The sequence below is a fragment of the Venturia canescens genome, chromosome 9, assembly GCF_019457755.1.
Source record: "Venturia canescens isolate UGA chromosome 9, ASM1945775v1, whole genome shotgun sequence".
In the NCBI taxonomy this organism is placed as follows: domain Eukaryota; kingdom Metazoa; phylum Arthropoda; class Insecta; order Hymenoptera; family Ichneumonidae; genus Venturia; species Venturia canescens.
Genome location: NC_057429.1, coordinates 21,139,752 through 21,161,533, shown reverse-complemented (window position 1 = coordinate 21,161,533; position 21,782 = coordinate 21,139,752). Strand labels below are relative to the sequence as shown.

General features: G+C 44.0%; 1 protein-coding gene across 6 annotated transcripts in view; it reads left to right on the top strand.

The window, feature by feature from the left end:
* The first annotated feature begins 5 nt into the window (after positions 1-5).
* Positions 6-21,782, top strand: part of LOC122416356 (uncharacterized protein CG43867) — a 69,885-nt gene continuing 48,108 nt past the window's right edge. For 5 of the 6 annotated variants that reach the window (XM_043429223.1, XM_043429220.1, XM_043429219.1 and 2 more), the window contains exons 1-2: positions 6-900; positions 9,621-11,009. In XM_043429223.1, coding sequence (XP_043285158.1) covers positions 9,876-11,009 — 1,134 coding nt within the window. In that variant the 5' untranslated portion in view covers positions 6-900; positions 9,621-9,875. The remainder of the gene's footprint in view (positions 901-9,620; positions 11,010-21,782) is intronic. The other variant, XM_043429218.1, reaches the window with a different exon arrangement.

Below are 21,782 nucleotides of genomic sequence, written 5' to 3'. Positions count from 1 at the left end.
GGCCTTTCGCCGACTTTCGCGCACTTACACGGTTATGTTATGTCTTTTTCGCACACACTCGTATATCATCATCATTATCATCATCATCGTCGTCGTTATCCACGGATCTTTTCGCTCGAGAGTTATTTATTTTTTAACTCAAACATATTCGTAAGCGCGTTTCGTGACACGATTGTGCTCCGAAAAAGCCAAGCTGCTATTGAATTCTTTTAAAAAAAGACATCGCTCAACACGGATGTGCATGACAGACATACACACACACACATATATACACGCGCAAACAGGTAAGGACGGACGCAGGGACACACTAACACGCCACTCGTCAATCCTAAACAACGGTTTTTCCGTGTAGGTTCGCACGGTCGTGACCGGCCACGTAACGCGCGTATATAACGAATATTCGGGGCGAATCTTACACCCAGTTTTCATCCTTTTTTTTAACAACGACAATAAAAGCAAGAGAAAGAGCTCAGACACAAGAGATCGCTCTTGAAGTAACGTGTCCATGCAGAGTCTCCGGATCAAGAGCTCGTGCATGAATATGTGTATATATATATATATATCGAGAGAGAGAGAAAGAGAGATTTGAAAAATTGAAAAAAGAGTCAACGCTCCGGAATATGAACTAGCTATTCGGTGGAAGCATGGATTGAAAAGAAAATTGACGCAACGCGTCAAGTTATATATCGTGCGGATATTGAAAACGAGTGTTTCAGTGGAGTGTTGTTTTTTTTTTCAGTGCCAGTGTGTTCTTTTCATCATCATTTATTTGGTGCAAGTGTTTTATTTTGTTGTCGTCTATTTGGCTCCCAAGTTTTTGAGATTATAGTACGCGATGGAGCTGAAAAATGTCGAATTATTTCGAGCTTCGTCGACGGTTCGTTCGATCCTCAGAATTCGGTGAGTACTTGTCGATTTTCCTGAAACAATTATTAGACCCGAAAGAAAAATTAATTTTTTTCGCACCCTGGAGAATGTGCTTCTCGAGGCAACGTGTGTATCGTCACATGCACGATCATTTGACAGGACATTGCCTGCGGCTCTTCTCTACGGCTACAAAGGAAAAAATGATAAATCATACCGGCGCACTTTGCCTCGATAAAGGGTCGATGAAGATTTTTTTTTCAAAAGTTGTGCACCCCTGTTCCCTTTGTGTAGAGGAAAAGGAGGAATTTAACGTGACCTACTTATCGTTGGGCAATTCATCCTTGAATTGAAAATGGGGATAGAAAAATGCGAGTCGGGCGCGTAGGTTGACGGGTTTCGCCTCGGTATATTTATTTCTATTTTCGTATTATTGTTATTATCGTTATTACTACGAGGTATACACGCAACATCGATAATAACAATGATGAAAATTAATAATAGTAAAAATTGTGGCGTGACGACGTTCTCTTAAATTTTTCTTGACGCGACCTTCTCACTTTTTTCCTCTTTTCCTCGCAATCAAGATATCTGCCTACGTTTTAATGCGAAGTACAAACGTTGGGTTGTCGCAACCGTTCTCCGAAGATTCGTCGAGCGGACGGAGACGGTACGCTCGTTTTTTTTTCCTCGCGCATATACCCCTCTATTTTTTCAACTATCTGTGCATAATTTTGGTTGGTTTTTGGTTGCCTATGCATGCATGCGTTGTCTCGCGCGTCATGTCATATTATACTCGCGGCAAATTAACGAGAATATTAAACCAAATATGTAGTATATCGCGCCGCAATGTTGAGGACGGTCGGTGTACGAAGAGCATACATACGGGGACAGCGGGACGGAGACGAGATTCGTACCGAGAAAACGAATGAAAACGAGCTTATTTTTCAACGTGACCAGCCCCGGCATCCGCGGCACTATATATTACACATGCGGCGAACGCGCATACACCGTACCCTTACAAAATAATGCGCTGGCTAAATAACATACGAATTTATTTATTTTTCTCACTTGCTTCGTTTTGCTTCGCTATTACTGTATGAGTCTACATATATATATATACAAAAGTAAAGTCATATAGGCGTAATTCGTAGGTATATACAGGCGATATGTAACGAATATATTGGCTGATGTATAGGAAGAGTTCAGGGAGCAGGAAGCCGTTCGTTGCGCGCCGCACACCCGATACGGTAGTAACCACCGAGCCGGCGGAGAGTCCGAGAGCTCAGTACGCACAACGAGAGACTCCAATCTCGATCCTCTCTTCCTTCTTCCTATCCCCCCGTCATAGGCCCTATTTTACGTTGAGAATATTATATATAATATGTTCAGGCCGTGGTTGTCCCAGAATCCAACGAAATTATTGCAAAAAACCCCTCAATACTTCCAGTGATTCTCCAATTTCGTTCCCTGCCGAATTTACAATTCGCAGTTTTTCAACCTGCACCGATACTTGGTGAAATAAAAAATTGGTCAATTACACATAATGTTTTTTTTCGTTCATTTCGTTTCCCCCAGGAGTTTGGTTTAACGCGCGCGCTGCGCGCGTACAGAGACGCCCAAAATTCACTTATAACTCTTATAATTTATATATAAAAGCGACACACGCACGATTTTCTCTCTTCCTCTTTTATATACGAGAGCACGCACAGGAGCACTAATGTTCCTTTCGTGCCAACTGCGAACGTCTTTCTATTTCTTATTACGTATACGTGTACTACGTATGGCATGCATGTATACGGACAAAGCTTATCGCACTTGGGACACGCTCCCTCTCCCCATTTTCAGCTAGATTCGATTATCCATAGATATTATCCTGCTGCTCCCTTGTTACGTATATAGTACATCGCTAGACAAATGCCTAACGCCTTTTTATCGCAAAAAAGCCCAAACAAAGTTCTCAACTCTCTCCGCACCAAAGATTAGCGAAGAATAAGAGCCGGTAGAAGGAGAGGGGAGGAATGCGACGATGAGCTTTCTCGCTTTAAGTCACCGTCGCAGATTTCATTCTCATGCTTTTTCTTATTGTACAAAATAATTCATTGTTTTTTTCTCGATAAATCTCTCTTTTATACGTTTATCAATATTGAAAACATTTTTTCTCTTCGATTTTCGTCGATCGTTGAAAAGGCCTCCATAGGCTTTTCTATTTTGGCACGTTCTTTTTTGTTTTTCATTTTCCTCCTCCCAGGATAACCGCAGGAATTAAAGGAAATGGAACGACGGGCACACAGAACTGCAGTGCCCAACGGTTCGAGTCAACGACTAATGTGGTTGAGCAGAGCGAGCAAGTCGCGACTTTCACGTAACGAGAGCTACGCTTCGGCAATGCGTAGTCGTACCTCTCCTTCTCTCAATCATTCACTCACTCGTACTCATTGTCACAGTGAATAAAACTCAACGCGCTCGATCACAGATGAGGGTTTACGTTTTTTTTTTTTATCCATTTCAAAGTACTTATACTATTGTGCGTGGTACTGGTTATAACCACCGCGACCTCTTTCAGTAATGAGAAAAAATATTATATTGAATGATGGTATAATTGTTTTTAAATTAGGGTGATTGTTGTTTTATATTTTCGTCACATATTTGTATTACGTCGACGAGACCGAGGGAAGAAAATGACAAAATTTGGCAAACTCGGAAGAATAAAAAAAAGTGATAGGTCGATCCATCTCGAAGGCATAGCTAGCAAAGTCATTTTATCTCGATGTTTCACCCCGACGACGACGCGGCCAACTTTTAAAACAAGCTGTTGAGAAAAGTTGAAACTCGATTCACGAGCCTTATCCTTTTCCATCTCCTATTCTCTCTCTCTCTCTCTCTCTCCTTAAGTATAGAATCGATTACGAGAGACTTCTCCGACGATGGTTCACCGCGCGAGAGGGTTTACGAGATCTCTTCTCTCCCCCCCCCCCCTCCCTGCTCTCGTGTACCATCGAGATCGCACCAATCGTACTTTTGATCATACTCGAAATACAGTGACTCCGGAATCGCCTGAAATAAAAGAAAAAATACAATGGCGGATTTCGGCTCGACTCTCAATCACCTCGAAATAACCATGGAAATCGTTCGAAGCACGTCTATAGCTCGTCTTGACATATTTTACTCTCACGGATCAATCTTTCCGGAGCACACAAAGCAATACGATAAAAGACAATCGATGGAGAATCATATTTTCTTGCTTCCTGAACGCTGACGCCCTGTTGGAATCCGTCCTGGGGATGGATAATGGCCCGATGTCCTCTATATACGGGCTCTCTTGCCCTTATTTTATCGCTTTTTTTTACCCGCGTCACTCTGGCGACTTAGCATATAGGACCTGCTCGAATAAATAACGAAAGCTCCTTTCCGTACGCGGTGTATGCATGGTATATCGCGGGCAGAGAGAGAGAGAGAGAGAGAGAGGAAAGGGTGATTTTTTTTCTCCTCGCTCCGAATCTAGGGTGACGCGAGATCTTTTCTCGGTTTACCTCTCGGGTGCGGCGGCTGCGTCCGGCATATTCGGATAAATTTTGCCTGAAATAGTGGAAAAGAGGAGAAAATCGTATAGCAAAGGCCTGATATGGATGGCTCCTGCGTAGAATATGCTTTCTTTTTGCTGCTACCACTGCTGCTGCTGCTGCTGCTGTCTCGTATACGCCAAGGAGGAGGATCTGTCCAAAAGGATAAATAATACATGTGCCCTCGGGATGCTGGCCCGAACGGAACGGATGAACGTGATAGAAGGAAAACAAAAAAACGCACCTCCTACACAGAAAAAGTATTACAGTCGTTCTTGCTTCTGGCTGCTTCGCCACCTCCATATTCCTTTCTGACAACCATAAGAAATATCATAGATATTTTGAATATATTTGTTTTCTGGCCCTTACACTCAGCAGCCCCGACTCCTAACCGATCGATATTCGGAACGTTCACCGTGTGAACTTCCAATAAGTATTACATCCCCGGTATCGTATAGAACGCGATGATAGTCGAGCGCTGTCATCCCGTCGTTGAGCCTCCGTAGGTCGCAATATTGCTCGCCAATATGAATCTTTTTTGTCGTAGCAATCGATAAAATCGTGGCTTTACCCAAGAGGTTACCCAAGCGTTCCGCTGTACAGCCCCTTTCCGCACCTTGGCTCCGAGTCTTAATGGTGACTCGACAAAGCAAATAAAATTTATAAGTAATGGGGTTAAAATGCGAAGACAATAAGAAACAATCGGGCTATAGAAACGAAGCGCGCGATACGCGAGCTTCGTTTCTATTCGATGTGGACGGGGCTACGTAACAATAACGTTAAATAGTGAAGAGAAGATTTTCAAGAGTCGGAGCATGCGAACGGGATTGTTAAATGTGAGACTGCGTTTCATAGGCGATATGATCGAGGTATAACTTGAGCAGGTACGACAGTTTCGTTGGCAAGTTAATATAAAATTTATTCATGAACGAGCAGCATGCAGCCGAGGAAAGAAGCCTCCTCGAGATGCGGAAGAGAGGCGTCTGCTCATAGACCAGGCTGCATGTTAGCCCTGCGTGCATTATACATGTAAATATGTAAGGTACAGAGTATAAATGTAATATATGAAAGAGCTATAGCTAGAGCGAGAGAAAAAGAGAACATTTCGTAGGGTGTGCACGACGAGTAAAGGAATAAGGGAAAAAATGTAGAGGACCCGCGACGGGAATAGCCAAAGGGCGAGGAGAAGTTTGTCGGGAGAAGAGAAAAGCGGGAAGATTAGAGGGTAGCAAAAAAAAAAGGCAAGAAATATATGTGCAAGAGTCATAATGCTTCGCTCCTATGAATACGTAATCTACATGCTTCTCTCGCCCTTCTGCTCTTCTCTCTTTTGTTTTCCCGCACATGCGGCAATTAAGAAATCAAGAGTTATATTCGTTGCTCGGCTGTCTCGGATCAATTACTACTGTTTGCATCCTTTGCGCGGGAGTCGCCATGATTTAAACAAATATAATAGACAAGATTCGAGCCGCATGTTTCCATGCATACTCGTTTTCAAGGACTTTTAAGTTTTTCTCTATTCTCACCCTCACCATCGCTATTACCTTTAACGTTCTTCATGATTTTCCATCGAAAATGAGAAAAGGGTAAAAGAAAGCCGAGTCAATTTTTGTTTGCTCGTCGAAGAGTTGGTTACGCGTTACGACGGTAGGAAAAAGTTTCGTACCCGAAACGAGGGTTGCTTGAATAAAACTTGCATGGTCACTGAAAAACTTATTTCTATGTTTTGCTTCTCGTCTCGCCCTTCATATATGCTCCCATTCGGAATACGGAATCTTTGGTCATCGAGCGAAAGAAATTTAGAAAAGGTAGCTCCAAAAAATTCAAACGCTTCGCTTCATTCTTTTTGCGCATGATATATACTTTTTCATGCCTGCGTTGCAGCCCCCTTGCTGGTTGCCCAATGAAATATTACGAGGCTGATTCAACGATTAGATAATAGCGGGGGTATCTCAGTATCGTTGTACATTTAATCGTGAAAACAATCTTCGCTCATTCCCTCGCGGCAACAATAACAATGATAAAGCAAAATTAGAGTCCAACGAAATTAACGAAAATAACATTTGTCATTCATGAATTTGTTTTTTTCACGAATCATTGATGTAGACTGAAAAACTACAGATTGCAAATAAGGCAGGTATAACAGAATTGGAGAATTACTAAAATTATCGGCGAGTTTTTTTCGATCATTTCGTTGGACTCGAACACTGTAAACTTCAGTGTCATCCATTACTTGCATTCCTGGGTTAGGCCCCCTTGTTTCATGGGCAGGGTGTCAACATTACATCGAGCAATTTGGAATCGTGTCATCTCTCACTTGAAACTCTCTTACTGTAGCAACTCTACTACATTACATACATTTCCTTGACTGCTATATGTGCACGGATTTTTCGTTGACTGTACTTCTCGCACGGAAGCGCTCGTACTTGACGAAAATCTTTGAAACGTGTCAATCTTTCGATATGTACCAGCTGCCCGCATAGCCAGCTCGCAAGTTTATCGACAAATTTCTAATGGAATCATATCAGTTATAATTTTGTCATTGAATAATGTTACGAGCGAATATTCATGACAAGGGAGCAGGACGTTTCGGCGCGGGGACGTTTGGGCGCGGCTGTCCGGCCGCGCCCATGAGATCGAATTATCAATTTCATCGTGTTTTTATTGTTTTTACGATATTAAAAATGATGACAATTTTTTTTGTTATGCGTAGAATATTTTCCTTGTCACTGAAAATAGTATTGGGTTTGTTTGGCCTTATTGGGGTTTATTAGGGGTTAGTTTGAGCTCAACCCAAACAACCCCCAATCTAGAAAAACCACGATTTCAACATCTTACCCCGCTGGCACGAACTATGGGCCCAAGGATTACGGAAAGCAGAAGCCATATAATTCTTTTTTGTTCGGCCATACTTGGGTTTGTTTTGGCCTTATTGGTGTTTATTTCGGGCTAGTTTGAGTTTAACCCCAACAAACCCAGAAAAACCACAATTTCAACACCCTGCCCCGCTGGCACGAGCTATGGGCTCGGGGATCACGTGAAACAGAAGCCATATAATTTTTTTTTGTTTTGGCCATACTTGGGTTTGTTTGGCCTTGTTGGGGTTTGTTTGGGCTCTATCACTTGTTCAGTCGGTAAAAATCCTGTTGCACGGTTTATTCTGAGTAGCTTGATATTTGAAAGAAAATATGAATTACACGCCATTCTCACTTTATCAGAGAACAAGGTGTAACCTTTATTTTTCTCAAAAAATCAAGGGTGTCCGAGTAAACCGTGCAACCATTTTGCAGTTTTTTCTCTCGCACACGCCCAAGTGATGGATCACCTTAACCCAAACAAACCCAAACTAACCACCATGGCTCAGCCAGATCAAACCCCAGCAATTCCAAATGAACCCAAGGATTCTCAAAAAAATCTTAACTTGGGTTTGTGTGGCTCTTCCCCAACATTTCCAAAGGAACTCAAACAAACCTAAGCATTTCCAAAAAATCTGAAATAAGCCCAAATAAAAGCCTAACCAAGCCCCAAAAGTCTAAACAAACCCAATAAACCCGAACCGAAATAAGTTCCTACAAGTCCTATCAAACCATGGTGACAAAGGACAGTGGCAAAAATTTAGTATCTACTATTAGGTGTATGACTTAATTTTTACAGATTCATAAGTAGTTTTTTAATTATGAAAAATTAGCAAACAACGAACTTAGTCTTGAATATATTGTCCACCGTGCTCTATGATCTTGCGCCATCCATCAGGTAGCATACGGATGCCGTCGCGAAAGAAACTTGCAGGCTTCGAGGCGATAAAATAATCGACGAATTTACGCACATCATCCAGCGTTTTGAACTGTTTATCCACTAGGCGCCTTGCTGCATTGACCGGAACAAATGAAAATCAGATGGTGCCAAGTCTGGTGAATATGGCGCGTGCGGGAGAACTTCCCATCCCAAATCCAAAAGGGTTTTTTGAGTCGCACGAGCAACGTGAGGTCGAGCGTTGTCACGCAACAGTATGACTTGCCGGCTTCCTTGCCCAGTAAATGGCCTTTTCTGATCCAGTACTTCGCTCAATTTGTTCAACTGTCGACTGTACCCCCCCCCCCCCCCCCCCCAACACAAATTAATTCCATAATTGGTAAAATGACCTATACATCTGTACGTTGCGAAAAAAGTTTTACTTCAGTTGTGTGGTCTAAAGCACACTCACTTTTTTCTCCTCGACCGAAGCGACTATCCGGTCAACTCCGTTTTTCGTTTCCACCCGTCGTCGTCGCGCGTCCCGCGGTCGATCTTCAACTTCAACTCGGTCGTACTCTCTTTGAAGGGAGTGCGCGCCGGTGAATCTCGAGCCGACGTGTGGCACGGTCTTAAAATAAACTACCGCGCGAGGTGTGAAGGCGGAGGGGTATACATGTACGACGACGCGGATCGTTTGGTCCGTGTGTAGGAGGTAGTGGAAGTGCGACGACTAAGACTTCCGAAAGGGACTGAAACTGAGAAAAAAGAGCCCTTTCTTCTTGTCTTTGCTCTCTCGCACACATTGTAGCATCGTTACTTTATGCGGCTATATACGCATATCATGCGCATATAGTCCTTACACCGCTCGTACGAGCCAACATCGTCAAGAGGCCGACCGTTCCGATGCTCGCCGCTTCTCACTTATAGCCAGAGAAAAGTTACAGCTTTCAATTTGGTGCCGCCTGGTGCCGGGCAAACTTACTCACGCTGAGCTATAAACGAGAATGAAGACGAAGTAAGCGAGGGTGATATGGTGTGCATCGGCTTAATATCCGCGAGGAATAGTCTCCAATTTATTGTCGGGCCCCATTGTTCGTCGCATCATTCTGAATCTCGAAATATCGAGACTCCGTCTCTCTGATATTTCCTTTATATGAATGACTGAATACACGCAGTTAGGAGTAGCTATAAAGCGAGTGTATGAGATCCGTTGTGCCATGCATCAAATGCCGCTACAATTTTTGTCGCGGTACCTCTTTAATAAATAATTTTATGGTAATTCTATAATTATAGTCCAAAATATCAAGTGTATATAGCCGTGCAGTCTATAATCGCAAAACGGTTATCCGTTTGTCGAAAAAAAAATAAGTATATTTGATACGCGAAATAAATCGTTAAGCATTTATGTTTTATTTAGTGGATTTTGAGACAATGAGCTTTTTTAATGAATGATTGCAGGGTAAATCCTCGGGTGAGATAAATGAAGAAATGGTCGTTGTCCCGAATCTGGCCGGGTAATGAGGAGAAAAAGCAACGCGGCGGAGGAAGATCGAGAACCAGCCCGTTGGCAAAGACGGGATTTGAAACTTTGGAAGGTGCTGGTAAAGCGCGAAAGAACGAGGGATGAATTATTTTGAAACGATTGTCGGGTATAAATTGATATTGAGAAGCGGTGCGTGAAGCAGCGGGAGAGGATAAAGAGCGTGAGGTAGAATGGACGAGATACGTGGTTCACCGAGTCGCCGGCTCTCACAGATTCTCGATCCGATCGCTCGTCTCGCCTCGGATTTCGGTAGTTCGAGCTCTGCACCGTGCAGCCCCCGCATGGGGGTTCGCGGCCCCAGCAGCACCAGGGATAACATCGAGATCGCGCGGTCCGAACCCTGTCGCGGAACACCCAGCGGTCCGGAGAGTCCGCGGTTATTGCCTAGGCGAGCTAGACAACCGCCCGTTCCACCGCCGAGACCGAGTCAGCATCAGCTGCATCATCGTCATCATCATAATCATCATCAACATTATCAGCGTCGCAACGAAACTTGCTCCTCGTCGTCGTCGTCTTCGTTATCGCCACCTATTCATTTTCGAAACTCACCCTACGTCAATGTACCCTGTAACTTGGTCTTCCAAAAGGACAAGAGCTTCGCCGAGAGCGCTAAATGTGCTGGTTACTCCGAGCTTAGAGAGACGACCGCGACGACGACGGCGACGACGACGACGACGACGACGACGACGACAATGGCGAGCGCGACCGGCGCCAAGTCTCTCACCAATCTCGTTGGCAAATGCAATCCCTACAGTTTCACCTCAGAGTCGAGCGGTCGCGTCGAATACGCTGACATCGGTGAAAAAATAAATTACCCGACCCCCGCCATTATTGATCTCGGACCCAATAGCTTTGAGAACAAAGCCCTCGATGCGACTGAAAATTTCAACCGACTGGGAAAATCCTTTCACGAACAGCCTGGAACTTCGGGTAGTAGAGTGGCAAATATCGACGGAAGTTGTTCCTTCAACGCTAGACAACATCAGATCGATGATCGACGCGATCACGTGGCCGATCCTCATCGATTACTCATAGAGAGAGCCGCGGCGACCCTCGCATGCGCTTCCAACCAATCGGTCGCTACTGCCAGAACGACCAGTAGCTCCGCTCTTCCGACTACCGATCACGCCAAAAAGGAGAAATCCCCGCGAGAAAGGCCCGGTTACGGTTCTTCGAAAAGCTTCGATGGCTATTCCACCACGGTTGAGGAACTCAATTGGCAAGAAAGATGCTTGGAACTTCAGCTCGAGCTTCACAGGAGCAGGAGTCAAGCGACCAGAGTCAGAGATATGTTGCGGGAAAAGGTCAGTCGCATTTACCTTTACATTTATCTTTAATCTCTCATCGCGCTTTTCTCCCCAAATCGCCGCATCCTTTTACAATCGAATCTCTACAACTTTTTCAACGATTTTTTATTTTACTTACCTCCGCGAATTCTTCCGAATCCCCGTGTATACTCGCCCAGCGATTATATATGTATTATTAGCTATACGTACACGCGGACATACACGACGGGATCAACCTCATTAACGCGGCCGTACTGAATATTCAATAGGTTTGAGATTAGAGATCCCTCGTCTAGTTGACTCGGGAGCGCGAGTCGGTCTCGTGGTTGAAAGAGTGACCGAAGTAAAGGAAGGCTAATCGGGTCACCGAGCCGCGCCGTTACTCCGTAAAGCCTCGCGCACGTTCACTCGACTACCGCGAGTCCGTTACTCTCGTCTCAACACCGTAGCACACCGCTGCCACCACCGCCGCCGGACTCCTCCGCGTCTTACTCGACGTCATATCTCTTTTCAAACTTAACCCCGCAATATCGACGATTCGACCTTTGACTTTGTCTTTCACTCATTCGTGTCCGCAATCTTTATTTAAATAATGTAGTTCTTCTAATAAGCTGCTCCGCCCCCGCCTTCGATTGCGTCGAGTCAATTTATTTACCGGTAACCGTAACGAACTTGGTCCATTTTCACGGCAAATCGATGCGCTTCGACTATACGTTCTTTTCCATTCACCGTCATACGATTTTTTCTCCTTCACCTTCCCTCTCTTTCCAGCACTCGTCTTCCGACCCTCGTATCTCCAGAGTACGGGGGGTTGGTCGTATATGCGCAGCGTCGAAACAACCAGTCGTAATTCGCAACGGACGACGCGTGACCGAACCAATAAGGGGCGATGATCGCGCGACGACCACGTCAATTTCCTTTTTTTCTATTTTATTTTTTTATATATCCTTTTTCGTTTTTCTTATATACCTCCTCCCTTGCAATCTATCAGAGACTAAACTAATTCGCATGGCGGACAACGCGCGCGTATACGCAAGCCTTCGGTAAATCCCATTGGTGCGCTAATCGCGCCAAATCCCTTGCGTTATTTTTTATACTCGGTGCAGTTTGCTCGATCAACGCCTCGTCAAACTCATCGTGACTATCGTAGCTTCGGTCAACTGAACGGCGAAATCATTTATTTTTCTCTTCTCGTCCGCGCACCTGCTCCGTTCCTCGTTCTATTCTCTCCTCGCTTTCATACGCGCACTTACTTTTTTATTTTCTTCTACTTGTCCAACGCATAAACTTAAACTTTATGATAATTTTATATGCGCGACTATTTCTTTACGTGAATAATACGTCAAGAGAATGCTTTACGCCTTGTTCGTTCGATGTCATCAACTCTTTAAACCTCTGTATCCACACTGCGTATATATCTACTATACGTCAGATTCTATATATACCAGCACTGGTGCGTCTTTTATCTCTTTCACAGGCGTTCGCAATCCCGTTCGTTTGCTTTTTTCCCTCCGCACGCATGCCATCGTCCACCATCGAAACTCGTTTTGATATGCATAGTCACGGGCGACGATTTAACGCCATCATTTAACCCTTAGATAAGGCACACCGCCGTTTTCCGTGCACCCGGGAGAGAACACAAGCCTCACTTGGACTCGATGCTTGCGGAGCTGCAAGAAGGAGGGTGGATGCAGAGGGAGATGGAGAGAACGCGAATAAAAGTTGGGACAAAGAAAAACGTTTAGCCCGTCTCTCTTCTGCATGCCTGTATCGTGTGCTGGCTGCTTCTGCCAAAGGGCGATTATATAACCGCACGAACAAGGACCGCTCTCCACTTCGCGAAGCCCTTCAAAGCCTGCTTTTAAATGAAATTGAATCACTCGAGCCCGAACCTCATCCTTGCGAGATGAGAGTAAAGCCACCCTACACCGCGTAGATAAGAACCCGCGATGAATTCCCCTTCAAGTTTTTCGCCCTTCCATTTACTCTCTTCATATTTGTTTGTGGGATCGGGCGAACTCGAGACGAAAATATTGCCGGAATTTTCGTACGGTTCTACGGTGCGATGCTCCGTAGTAATTCAAGAATCGTTTTGTTTTCTTTATAGTGCTGCGGTGAAACAAGAAAATAATAGATCACACCGCAGTAGTGAAGACAGTGAGCGACGGTCGAACATTTTTTAACTCATAACAAATGGTTCGAACTCACGTTCGAGCCTCGATCGAACGAAATTAATTGACGAAGCTCGATTTTTCTCGTAGCAGCTCGTCGATCTTTCAGCGGACTACTATACATCATTCGTTTAGCGCGCGTTGTTCGATATATATATTTTTTCCTTCCCATCCTCTTTCTTTTTTTCGCTACGTTTTTCAAGAGTCTCTCGTGTTTCCAGCAGTCTCGATTTACGGATCGCTGCTCAAAAACTTGGTGGTCCACCTATCCCGTTAACACGGACAAACGATGTCCGAATGAAAAAACCGCGCTTCGAACATTGCTATCGAGCCAATGTGCGTCTATGCTTTCGTGGGAACCGAGCCGGAGAATGATCGAAGCGAGAGCGAGCGCAGAGAAAAGTATAACGAGATAGAGAACCAAAAGAGCAGCTATATAGAGGGAGAAAGATGGGGAACGAAACGACGACGTGAATTCCCGAGTCGGACAGCCGGAAATTACGTTCATTGGGTCGGTGGACCGTCGTTGCGAATGAAAATACCGTGTAAAGAGAAGTAAAACGAAACAGTGCGCTCCCTCGCGTCTAGGGCTATACCGCATCCAGCAGTACCAAAAGAAAAACCGGATGCTCTCTCGGTCACTCTCGCCCTTCATTTCGACCTTTCCTCTCGCTTTTACCTTTTCCTGCTGTTTAACTCCCCAAAACTCCCAAACCCATCGTGGCCAATATGCACTCTCGCGTCATAACCCAGCTCTCTTGTAACGAAAGCCCATCGGCCTGAATCCGTGCTGGCAGCGAACAGACAGCGACCGAGTTTTCCGAGTTACACACGCCCCAGCAGCGATGAATTTCAAGTCTTTACGATTCTCGTACGCTCGTATCACTCGACTTGAATATATCAAATCACATATCATTTCCGGTCTCTCTTACTTAGCAATGGATCACGAACGATTCACCATAGCGAAAGATAACTTCGTCTTCAATCTCATTTGCATAGTATCCAGTGTAGTACTCCCCGTGCGCGCAGATTCATCCTTCCGAAACTGTTTGCAACGCTGCGAATAACGCTCCTTTTCTCATCCATCTCCATATATGCACGTCATCCGTCATGGAATTGTTATCCCGGGGATAAGTGCGCAACGGCGATAAAAAAATCATCAACACAATCAAATGAGTCTCGTGCGACGTACGGTACAAGATCCGAGGGAGAAAATGGCTCGTTCGTTTTTCGATTGATACGAACGACGTTACGTCGAGACGGGGTTCTCTTGAATACGGTTTGTGCGTGGTTCACCCATCTTCTATATAGAATTCTTCGATGTCTATAAATACATAGATATAATATCGTAGAGAATTCCCAAGAGAGCTGCACGACTCAGCCACCCGTTGCATTATATATGTTAGTACTCCCTGCGATTATATATCTTGATTGCATCAAATTCGATTCTCATTTATCTTTCACTATTATAGCACTGCTGTACTTTTTAATGTGATTCTGAAACTAGAAATTATTCTCGCGACGTGTATGTTTTAATTCCTTTTGTTTAATACTTAGTTCTGAAAATGCAAAAGTTGCGTTCCTGTCGTGACGTATTTTCGTCAAGTACGACGAAAGAAAGGTGATGGACGAGGAAGAAAGAAGGAGAGAGAGAGAGAGAGAGAGAGAGAGAGAGAGAGAGAGAGAGGAGAGAGGGAGCGAAAGAAATGGAAACGGTCGGCGGGAAGTCTCTTTCATCGTCACACCCGTTACCACGACGACGACGACGACGACGACGACGTCGACTAGGCTGCTTATGTGCTCTTTCGTTTCGCCGTTTTGTGCCACTCTTCCATCTTTCTCTAACTTCCGTATATCTTTGTAATGTTCACTCTGTGAGATGTTCCGAAATGCTACATTGGCAAAGGAGGACACAAGAAGGGTGTCTCTAATTGGTCTCATCTCGAGAGACCACGCTCTTCTCAAAGACAAGTTTCCCTACGCGGTGTTTTCTCCTCTCTCTCTTACTCTTTCGGTCTTCCTGCCTTCCAAGACATAACTACCGAGACGATGACTTGGTACATCGTTGGAACAAGTGCACACGTGCCGGAGCAGCTTATTCTCCTGCCCGATACGCCCAGAAACACCAGCAGCAAATCTTTCTCTCTTATTTTCTCGAGACCCATTTTCATCTTCAGTTTCATTTCTATTTCTCCACAAGAGATGTAGCAAGTTTTTATTTCTCCGGCCACGGCAGCCCTCCAACCTTTTCGTATTTTACTTGTTCGCTCGCGAGATCCGGGTCAGCGGCGGAGTTGCGGCGCTTCAGCCTTCTCCAGTTCCTGCATCCGGAAGTCCCGTCGTATTACACATCCGTCTTATTGGCAGCTTTCGTGAATACGGAGGAAAAAAATCGATATAAGCGACCTCGTGACGGTTCGCCAGACGAGAAATATTCTCATTTCAAATGGTATTTTTCGCTTCTCCCTATACCTGGATATTATATATTTCCGGACTGATATCGAATCTCATACATCGACGGATTTCGACGTCTATCAGTTGTTCCGTGCCAAGTATTCCACCACTTCGCGGCCTCATCCTCTTCGCTTTCTCTCTTAGATTTTCTTCGAATTTCTCTATTTTATCAGATCTACCATGTTCGCAATTTGTTCTTTCTTATTTATTTTCATTTGTCCGTTCATTTTATTCATATTTTTTTTGTATGCAACAAATCGTATGTTATATCGTAACTTTTTCATGCCGACGTTTGGTCAGATCTTATTTTCATATTTATCCTATTTTCTCTCTCAAGTTGACGCTTATTTTTTTTTACGAAAAAAAAACATCGAAAATTGAATTTAACGATTATAAACTATACGATATATAAATATTCCAATATTTCCTGATTACCCGAATCAAACGTTTGTTCCAGCCAACTAAAATAACGGACCAAAGTATTTTGAATACGAGGCATCCCTGCTGGTATATTTTTGCGAGAGTGTACGAGGAGAAAAGAAAGAAATTCGTCGGTTCTGGTGAATGGACCGTGAGTTCGTTTGAGTTGAGTAGGAAAAACGCTGCTATACAAGTAGAAAAAAGCAAAGCCGTCGGCGTCGTCGTTGCTCTCTCTCTTTCTCTCTCCCGCTGTTTCTCGCAGTCGCAAGCTTTGGCCTCATCTCGGGGTGTGCAACCGGCGCCACGATTCTCGGCGTCGACGAAAACTTCTTCGCCAATAAAGCTCCAGTGACGAAGACGGCGTCGATGCACCATCTCGTTCTCTCTTATACGCTTAGTATTCTTTTTCCTCTTCCGCGTCTCCTTCCCCGAATATTCCTTTGGCACGGGTCCCTCAAAAACCCGACGCTATTATTACGTGTCGCGCGCGAAAACCCAAGGGAAGACGTTGAAGGACTCGAAAGAAATGAAAAATCACGGACACGCTACCAACTGTTTCCGTTCTTTTTCTTCACTTTTGTTGAAACGTATATTAACAAACCTCGCGTTTGTTATAACTATTTTTTTTCTTCATCTCGAGACAAAAATATTTCGCCCGAAGGAAAGTCATAAAATTGTCACCGATGAAAATGATTGAGTCAAAAAAAAGCCACCCACAAATAAAATTGTCGACAATTTCGAAAATCGTATAGCTTGTGTCGAATTATTCGAAGATAGAAACGCTATATTGCGAAGGTAAAATTACCGTAGCAGAGAATACTGCGCGCAGTGATGCTCTCTTTTTCGTCCCTTATTCGCTCCGAGAACACAGAAGATATTCCGCTGCTCGCTTACCAATACGGGATTAAGGGCCCCCGAAGTTTAGCAACGCTGTAATCTACGAAGCCGGCAAAGTCACGCGTGTCGCGCGCGCATTCCGTATACCAATGAAAAAAGCTTGTAATTCGTTGAATTGTTCGCTGCATCTTCGTAAATCTCTGGAATATGGAATCCAGAGGTCAGTCATCGCGATTCAGCATTTGCTCCTCCTTCCAGACGGAAATTCGTCAATCGTAGATTCCTCAGAACCATTCCGCTGGGTTTTATTCCATCGCTCAAAAGTGGCGTAAAATTTCACAATAACCCTCTCAGACCGAGACCTATTTCGCGTTGACGGAAAATGATTCCCTTCATAATTTTATCTCAAAATACTTTCTAGTTTCCGAATCCATTATTGTGACATTTCGGTTTTTTTGTTGGGAAATATGAATTTTTGAATGTTCGCTGCGCGCAGCACGAGGTCCTTGGGGAGCAAAATCAGGAAAATTTACGAATGAATCTAGCACCGAATACCTTAAATACATCATATTGGCTTCCCTTTGAAAGGAAATAACGTTTGGAGTACGAAAAAAAAATGTATACCCACTTTTCTTTTGCGATAACTAAAGCACCTTTTCACGCAACGCCAACTCAACATGAAACGCCGACTTCATATTGATATTTCGATGAGTTAAAGCAGTTTATCTCTTGGTTTAGGAGTATCTAAGGTGCAATCTAACCTTGCTTGATGGAAATAGGCTGTTAGAACCCCGACCTTACTGACCGATGCAGTTTTATTGGGCCTGGAAGCGCATGTTGCGTAGAAGCAACATACAGTCCGAGAGGGATAATATAATAATGCCGATTGTTCATTATAACCCAGGATTTGTTGCCACCCGTTGGATAGCGTCACAGGGGACAAAAGTGGCCACAGCCATGAATGGGGAAAAGACGATACTCCATCTTCTTCGTTAACATATATACGTATATAGGTGGACGGAAGGGGGGAGAGCAGATGCGCGATAGGATCGCATTTGGCTTGACGTACGATAATGCTCGTGTGTAACGGAGCGTATATAGAACGGTCCTGCTCTCGTTTGGTCCCCTTCGTTCTACCGCTTCTACCATCTCTTATACTCATTCTTCTTGTCGGTCCAACTTACGAATCCCCGACACACACCGCACCTGCGATTCCCTCGTTATCCTGTCTCGCATTCATAACGAGAGTCCTTCCAAGTTTTCGACCGGATGTTTTAGTCTGATGAGCGCCAAATTACTCGTTTGACCCGGCGTTATCCCAAAAATAAAGGACCTCGTGAAAGTTTTACGCGAATCCGTTTAACGCGTTTATTCCGTCACATACCCGTTAACTCATCGAGTCATTTCGTGAAAGACATCATTCCAATTTATTTTCTCGTTTCATTATTTAATTCTGCTGTTGAGAAAAGCTGGTAAGCGCGGAAGTGTCGCAACGATAAAATGCTGCCCGTGTAGAGAATACTCGGCGATACGCAACGAGTTGCCTTTGAGCTCGAGCAGCCGGAAATTCAAGGACTCGCCAATGCCAGTGATTGAAAAGCCTTGGGCTGTCTAAATATCGATTTTGACCTAAGGCTGAAACACTCGCATTTGTGCGGCGCATACACATCCAATTGCCACCTTTATTTCAGACCTGTAAAACCTGCTCTTCCTCGTAATGATTGCTTTCATCCATTTCATACGGAAGAATATCATTCTAAAGAAAAGTATATTCATCGAGTCTGGTACATCCACCAATTGATAACCAAAGAAATAGCAGAAAGATTATGAATAACGTATGCGAGATGCGAGAACGATGTAAAACCCTTGACGCGTGATGTCGTCGTTATTTCTGCACAAAAATCAATAACAAGATTTCCATTTTTATTCAGTGATGAACGGACCAGTTGAGCATTTCACCCGCGTTTGTTTTTGTGCTTCAACGCGGCGTTTATTTTTTTTTTCTCGCCGATATGTTACTGATACGAGTCGCATAGACCGCATCCGTATATACGGCGTAAGCGCCTATATATATTGTTCGCCGGGAAGAAAAATCAATGTAAGCTCGGGAATTCAATTATCGCGGAACAGAGACACCGTCCACTTTGTGACCAGACACGCGCTTGTACGGCAATGGAGCAGGAATCGAGAGGGAAAGGAAAATACATGTCTACATATATAGGTATAGTATAAATGGTGTTCGTTGACGTTCACGGTCTCGTCGTTTTCACGAGGAAAAAAGAGAAAGTTCCGACCAAACCCACCCTTCGACCGCCCAATAAGCACCTGCGATTGGCAGCTTTATCGTCTTCGCCATATATACGTTCAATACGTTCAGGCATCTATCTCACTTCCACCTCGTCTAACCCCTCCCGACTTGCTCTCTTTTCATTTCTTCTGTGCCGCTGTGCGTGTCCCCGGGACTCTGTTTTCTTTTTTTTTTCTCTCTGCAAACCACTCGACTCATATTTTTCATGGTTATGCGCGGCATTGAACAAACGAAACGCAGTTATATTACAATTGCTGCGTGCGATAAAAATTCGATTGATCGATTGTGGCGATTTTGCGAAAAAAAAAGCTTCTCGATCTTCAGGGGGCAAAGTGGCCACCCACGAAATTCCGATTTCTGGGGCACAGAATCAGTGAGAATTCTATGTTTTCTGAGAAATTTATAGCTATTTGAGGCAGAGGGTGAGAATCATTTTGCGAATGACTGATAAATGTCTATTTTATTTTGATTGACAAAAATCGCACTTATAACGGACTTGATCTTCATCAACACCTGCACAAAAGGTGTGCGCCCATTTTAGGCATATTTCGCAGCGAATCCAGTCTTCGGAGGAATGCGAATAAAGTTGATCGCAGAAAATACAAGCAACGTCCGCCGCGGAGAAGAATTTTTCTTTTTTGATAATCTCTTTTTCCTTACTCACGAAGATTTGCGCGATACGACGGACTCGTGATAATGGCAGTTTTCCCACGATTTGCCCCCAATAAGAACGGGGTTTTGCCACGGGTAATGGCAAAATTTATCCAAGTATTCCGACTAATTTTTTTTTCATCCCATCGAAGGAGGGTCCCTACTATGCAGGTTTATCGCAGCCTTCAATGTTCCATGCGGGAACAGTCAATTATAACGTTTATTCAACTAGAAGTGACAATTATCGATTTTCAACGCATTCGAGGGGGTGGCCACTTTGCCCAAAAATTTTTTTTTTTTTCAAAATTCGAGAAATAAGGAGGTGGAATCATTTTTGGGACATAAAAATAAGTAAATGACCATGTGCTGACCGACAAAACTCGTTAAATAATTCCTTAAGTGGGCCACTTTACCCCATACTCTCCTACTTGATAAAACTTCGAATCATGCGGATTGAATCACGACACGAGTCACACGGTTATAGAATATTAATTTTTGATCGAAATAGCATTTGAAAAAATTAAAGGAACAACCATTCTCCCGTATGTCCGTACGAGTAACAGAGAATCACGTTGCGCTATATGCCCTCATCCGGATGCCGGAAAAAAGCGAGTGATTTAACGCCGTACCGAGAGGGTGCGACGAAAAAAAAAGCATGTGCGTTCATGCGGAAGGCGAGTGGATACAACGATGTTAAAAAACAACAGTAACAGCAACAACGACGATGAACGGGGGAAGCGAAATTCGGGGGAACAAATGCGAGATGGCGCAACAAAAGTAATTTTACAAAACAGGGCGTTCCGCGAGACGGTAAATTATTAAAAGCTCCCACGACGACGAAGGACATAACTTTCGCCATTTGGCCAAACGAAAAATGGCGCATGGACCCGTGGCAGGTTGGCACAACGAGATTTGGCTAAAAATGAAAAACAAACAGGCTGAATATTGACCTACTCGACCCTCCGAGAGAGCTTTTTGGACCCCCGAGGGGATTCAAGCTTCGCACGCTTTCCGCGAGAAAGCATCTCCCGCCTCATATTGCCCGGACCTGCTCTTTATCTTTTTTTTTCACCGAACTGGAAGCGAGAGAAAAGGGACAGAGAAATGCTCCTTATAAAGTGGACTTGCCATTATTTATCAACGTTGCGGGCGCCTAAGAAGAACAATTTCACGACAGAATCTAATCCTGTCCGACCTGACCATTTTTCTATAGCTCGAAAGCACTTTCGCGGCACGACGCATCGTCATCATTTTTTTATTCGCTCTTAATTCTAACATTCCAATTAACTGAACGGAACTAATATCTCGTGCCTCTTCTTTTAAATATCACACAACGCAACCGCAGTTGCATTTTTATTACGACAATTATTGATGAAAAAATTATTGCTAGATATGCGCCCCCTTGAAAATTGAAACTCCCGTTATTGTATCTTGAATATTTGGCTGAAGATATACGAGCATTTTTCGGATAAAATCTGATATCCCGTGCATTTATCCATTACGTAAAATAGACCGTCAATATCATCATCGTGTTCTGGGAAAAGCGAAGGCCGCCGTTTGAGAAATGTTGTTTTGGAAAAGACACGTTGTTTTATCGAGCTACCGAAAAAAAAATGTTAAAACTAATCAACTCCGAAGCGATAGATGTTGGCAATATACCAAATTATATTGTGAAAGAGTTTATCCGCGATCGCAATATTATAATACCAAAAGAAGCTGTGTATTCACACAAAGACTACTGTTTTCGAGGGGGGGTGTTTCGCGTATCACTCGTGTAATCCGAAAATTTTTGCACTCTCCCGACACTTTTTCTCAATTCTCGTTGTCACACGCGTCGATCAAAGTGAGCAACAAGACGAAAAGGAACAAAATGATAAAGAGAGCGCAGAAAGTCAAGAGTTTCGAAAGAGGGTTTCTGGTGAGAGAAAACGAGTCCCCGGTGCATATAGG